General features: G+C 36.1%; 1 protein-coding gene across 1 annotated transcript in view; it reads left to right on the plus strand.

Moving 5' to 3' along the window:
• Positions 1–5,326, plus strand: part of NUCKS1 (nuclear casein kinase and cyclin dependent kinase substrate 1) — a 33,996-nt gene extending 28,670 nt beyond the window's left edge. Inside the window, exons 6-9 of the mRNA XM_015597829.2 lie at positions 3–30; positions 1,921–2,073; positions 3,036–3,185; positions 4,128–5,326. Of these exons, the coding sequence (XP_015453315.2) occupies positions 3–30; positions 1,921–2,073; positions 3,036–3,185; positions 4,128–4,327 (531 nt within the window). The 3' untranslated portion in view covers positions 4,328–5,326. The remainder of the gene's footprint in view (positions 1–2; positions 31–1,920; positions 2,074–3,035; positions 3,186–4,127) is intronic.
• The last annotated feature ends 467 nt before the right edge of the window (positions 5,327–5,793 follow it).

Here is a 5,793-nt window from a genome sequence, read left to right on the forward strand (position 1 = left end):
AGACCAAGAAGGATGATTCTCACTCAGCAGGTAGTAAACAATTTTAATGTAGTAGATATGATTTCCTTTATGTATTTATTCATTGGACTTTTAATAAGCGGTTTTATTATAATGCCTGGCACTGTTATAAATACTGGCATTACAAAGATGTTTCCATTTTTGAAGAGCTTGTAGTGATTCTCAGTCCTGGTGTTTTATAACAGTCACCTGTGAAGGTTTTTTAAAACATATTTATGCACCTTTCCACCCCAGGATTTCTGATTGAGTAGCTCTAGGTGGGACATTGGGGCTTTGTAGGGTTTTGGGGGAGTTTTCTTTTAAGTTTTTACAGATTATTCTCATACATAGTCAAGATTGAAAACCATTTATATGAACAAATAAAAGACATCAAATTAAAGCAAATAATAAGAACATGTATAATACTAAGCAAAATAGAAGGATAAAAAGGGGAGTGATCAACTCTGGGTTGAAAAGCAAACAAAGATTCATTTCAATCCTACTTTTTTTAGCTGAGAAGTAATCTTTTGAAGCAGTAGCCATAAAGAAACCTTTTTTTGTAAGAATTTTTTAACTTAAAAGAATTGATGAGGACACTCCATGACCAAATAATATAGTAATCTTGATTACTTATTGTTGGTATTTATTTATTTGTTTGTTTGCTTGTTTGTTTTAACTCTTCTAAGAATTGAGAGTTTATTTCGTATTGCTCCTAACCACTTCATTTTGACTTATTGTCCCCTGTATGCCTTTCTAGATGTCCCTTTACAAACAAGATTGCTGTTTAGCTAATATGTAGAGGGTAGACACAGTTCCACTGAATCCATTCCACTGAGCTGTTTTGCTTTCCTTTTCATGTCCACTATCTGACTGTTGAAATTGAAAAGTGATTATTTTAATATTTTACACTGTCTAGAGAAGTTATGATAAAATGCGCCTTTATTCATCTGCCTTGTGCCCCTTAATTTGAATCTTACATTAGTTTATTGAGCACTTCAAGATAAATAACTCTATGCTAGTATTAAGCATAGCTCCTATCAGGTGGATTTAGTTTTGAGTTTACCAAAATCAGCTTCATTCCCTGTGTCTACTTGTCTCTAGATGAGGTTTTTGGAAGTGAAAGTGATGAACACTGATCATGGCAAGGTTTATAGGACTACGAGTGTTTCCAGAAGAGTAACAGCTAAACTAACAGAATAAAGGATCCTCAAGTCCAGGAAAAGGACTATAGGTAGAGACTAATACAAATTACCTTGATCTAGAGCCAGAAGACTGGCAGCCTGCCCTTTAACCAGCTTTATCCACAAATACAACTCTGTTGAAAAATTTTTTTTAATTGACAGACTATAATATATGAAAGTAATTTTTTTATAAACTTGTATTAAGATCTAATTGATATAAATATGTGCTTAAAGATTTCCCTTAATCCTGTCTCAATTAAAGTGGCCACACGTCACTCATTGAAAAGGATAGTAGTTTTGCATAATTTTCAGGTCTACACGTTTTGTATCTTGGAATAAATATAATTAAAAGGCAGTCTTCCCTTTATCTACTACTTATAAATATTTATTAACTTTAGTTTTTGAAAACTGTGACCATGGATTTGAATGTATTTGAGAATTTCAGGGCAAAGCAATGAGAGAGAAATTTAAAGTGTTATAGGAAGCATGTATTCGCAACTAAATTCAGCTTCATTATTAAAACTACATGCCTAGGTTTTATATGTAAAAGTGGGATACATAATCTTGTTCTTTGAATTTTAGTTCCTCTTTTGTAGGAATTTTTCAGGGTAAACTTTATCCTTTTTTAATGAAATAAAGCTGCAAGATATATCTTGTATTGGCCACTGCATTGGCTTTTCTAGTTGGCTGTCAAGTAGACACACAGCTCTTGGATTATTGCATCATAATTTTGATATTTCAGAGGACAGTGAAGATGAAAAAGAAGATCATAAAAATGTGCGCCAACAACGGCAGGCAGCCTCTAAAGCAGCTTCTAAACAGAGAGAAATGCTCATGGAAGATGTAGGCAGTGAAGAAGAACAAGAAGAAGAGGATGAGGCGCCGTTCCAGGAGAGTATGTGAAGTTGGCTTGTTACTCTGATCATGATTTGGTCAAGGTAGTTTGTGACCTTGATTACTTAAGTGTTCTTTGAGGATGCAGAATGGTACAGACCCTTAAATTACTCACTGTTAGAAGAGATGACAGTTTAACATCTGTTGATATTCTGAAAGGAAAGATTCTCGTGATTATGATGTTCATCATTTGTACTCACTTAATATTTATAAATACAGTTACATGGTGGGTGTTGTCTTTAAGATTTGTATTTTGGCCTAGTAGACAAAAAAAAAGTATTGATGACAGAATTTAGGTATTTCACAGTTTACTCGGATGAATTAGTTACATATATTATTGCTTTGTATGTAGTTTTCTTGTTTCATTTATTCATAGTTGACCAAATCAGTTCAGTTTCATTTCCCTGGTCTCACCAACACTATATGGCAGGGGTCTCCAGCCTCTGGGCCACGGACTGGTAGTGACCTGTTAGGAACCGGGCCACACAGCAGGAGGTGAGCAGTGAGCGAGCAAGTGAGTGAAGCTTCATCTGTATTTGCAGCCGCTCCCCAGTGCTAGCTTCACCGCTTCAGCTCCCCTCAGATGATCAGGCATTAGATTCTCATAGGAACACCAGTCCCTGGTGCCAAAAAGATTGGGGACCACTGCTATATAGGAATGATATAACTACCAAAAGTTATTTGATGGCTTCAATTTGTATTCAGATTAAGTTTTATTTCTCCCTGTTTTCTACCTATTCTTCAAACAAGTCAGCGATGTAACCCTCATGAGCATACTAAACCCATTTTACAGGTGGGGCCAGTGACAACTCCAACCAAACTGGTAGTACAGCTGCAAATAGAATCCAAGAGTATGTTGACTCCCAAATCCCATCCTCCAGTCATTCTTAGCACTCTCTCCCTTTGTTCACTTAGAAGGATATAGACATTAAGTTGGATGTTGAAATTCTTCTTTCCTCTCAGAAGATTCCGGCAGCGATGAAGATTTTCTAATGGAAGATGATGATGATAGTGACTATGGCAGTTCAAAAAAGAAAAACAAAAAGATGGTTAAGAAGTCCAAACCTGAGAGAAAAGAAAAGAAAATGCCCAAACCCAGGCTAAAGGCTACAGGTGAGCTCTTCAGAATTGAAATTACTGCTTTAAAACATTTCAAGGACCAATAAACTTTTTCTATAGAAATTCTTCATTAGGGCTTGGCACTGGCCACATCGTTTATCAGGATAAACGAATTCTGAAAAGATCCTGTCTTCTACACCTGGAGATATCATTTATTTATTAATGAGAACACCAGGCCTTCCCAAGAGTCTGGTGGCTTAGCCCTGTTCTTATACATAAGCAAGCTTTGGGAATGATCAGTTTGTGTCAGGCACAGTGTTAGAAACAATGCATCAACATAGCTATTACTGCCGTGTTTTTCCACCAAGATCCCAATCCTAGCAGCTAGTGCATACTTGAAATTGTGGAAATGTATACTTCACTTAGTACATTTAAGTTCTGTGTTCTGATCCCATCCTCTGTGCTAGCAGAATAAAACCATACTTCACAGCCTGCATTCATTTTCCTTGAGCCCTGTGGTTTCTGCTGGATATTCTCTTAGTCAGAGCTAATTTGTCATTAAATCAGAGTGCTCGATTTGCTTTATTTTATTCTGGCAAATAGAACTGGTGATTTTTCAACCTTCTACTCATCACTTCTTACTAATGGGAGTCCTGCGAATACCAAAATTATTTGATGGCTGCAATATCTATCTACTCAGATTGTCGTATCCTTTCTTCTCGACCCACTTTTTAAGCAAACAGTTTTTAATTTCACAACCACTAAGGATTATGTGAAGTTTCTGTGGCATCTCGTTGCTTCATTATAAGCATCACTGCTAACAGCATTACAGCACTGGTAAAAAGTGTTTGGAAACCAGTACCCACCTTGATTTTTAGTAAGTTTTGGGGTTTTGTCTTTATAGATTTTATTCTTACAGATTTCTTTTTTCGTAGCTGATTTTTATTAAAGACATTTTCTTTTCCTTTTCCCAAATTGGTATTTTTCTTCCCTCAGTGACGCCAAGTCCTGTCAAAGGCAAAGGGAAAGTTGGTCGCCCCACAGCTTCGAAGGGGTCAAAGGAAAAGACTCCTTCTCCCAAAGATGACGACGAGGAGCCTGAAAGCCCTCCAGGAAAGAAAACATGCTCAAGCCCTCCACCTGAGAAGTCCGGGGATGAAGGGTCTGAAGATGAAGCCCCATCGGGGGAGGATTAAAAGTGATGATGGTTTGGGGAGAGATTTTATTTAAAAAAAAAAAAAGAAAAAAAAAAGGGGAAAAAAGAAAACCTACTTAAGGTAGAACATGGTTTTGGCTATGGCTTGACTCGTGGGCTTTCAATGCTTTTTTGTTGTCGAAAATAACATATTCTCTCTCTCTCTCTCTCTCTTTTTTTTTTTTTTATGAAAACCATTGTATGTTTAATTTACCTTTTTGTTTATTGGTCTTCTCTTTGCCACCACCCTCTATTCCCCCCCCTTTCCAATGAAAGCCATGTCAAATTAATCACTGGATCAACTGCTTCATCTTTTTTTTTTTTTAATGGAAGGTATTACCACAGTTGTAAAGCAATAAGATTTGATATGAACACTATGGAAATGTTGCTTTTTGGTAAATGGTAGCAAGTTGAGCAGTAATCAGAAAACAAGGGTTTTAGTTAAAAATGATTACTTCTTTCTCTACTTGGACTTTTAAAAAAATCAATTGTCATCTAATACAAGTTTATATATCTATACTCAAGTACAGATGTCTAAAAAAATCATGACTTTAAACTTCCACTCATAAGGCAGGTAGGAGATAAAAATGGATTCTGAATTGTTACTAAAAGTATTCATATTTTTTATCTTGGGGACAGGGCAGGGAATGGGGTTACCTAACCCTGATTGAGGGTGTGTTTTTTCTTCACTTATTATCTCAAAGAGACTCAGAGCCAGTGATCCTTTTATCTTTAAGAAACTTAAAATAAGAAAAAAGGAAAAAAAAAAAACAAGGGCCACCAAAACTTAAATCACTCTTGATTTCATATTTCATTCTCTAATGATTCATGTTCTAAAATATATGTGTATCTATTCTTCTTGGATAAAATTTTACCAAGGATTTAAAAAAAAAAAAAAAAGCTAGAAAATGGCAATAGTTATACATCACAGTGGATTTCTTCTCAAACTAACAATGTTTTAGGTTTTAAGCAAATAAAGTACCAGTTAATGTGAAACTCGTTCACAAAGGCTTGAGATTTTTCCTTTATGAAAACAGTTGAAATTCCTTTAATACCACAAATGTACGTTCAGATCTCATGACTCATGCTTAGTTTTTATTTGGGGATAGAACATTTTCCTTCTCATTCACCTGTCTTCACACTTCTTCATAGAAGCGTGGTATAAAGTACTTCTCTTGGCTTCCTGCTTCTCGTGGGATCCTACTATACTCCTCCCCCAAGGCCTTCCAGCCCTGTCATAGGACATGATTTCTCCTGGCTCTATCTCCACATCTTGTGCTTGATAGGAATATGTTAAATGCTGCTCTGACACTATTAATTGCTTTTGTTTTTTTGCTGGTGCCCCTGCTTACTGCTCATGTTGCTTAAAGTAGGATTTTAAGGGATTCAGCAGGGCCAAAAACATACATTCAGGAGGCCTATGTGCAGTTGATAACAGACTTTACATGCCTTATGATAGCAGTCAGG

The sequence above is a fragment of the Pteropus alecto genome, unplaced genomic scaffold (assembly GCF_000325575.1).
Source record: "Pteropus alecto unplaced genomic scaffold, ASM32557v1 scaffold359, whole genome shotgun sequence".
Lineage (NCBI taxonomy): Eukaryota > Metazoa > Chordata > Mammalia > Chiroptera > Pteropodidae > Pteropus > Pteropus alecto.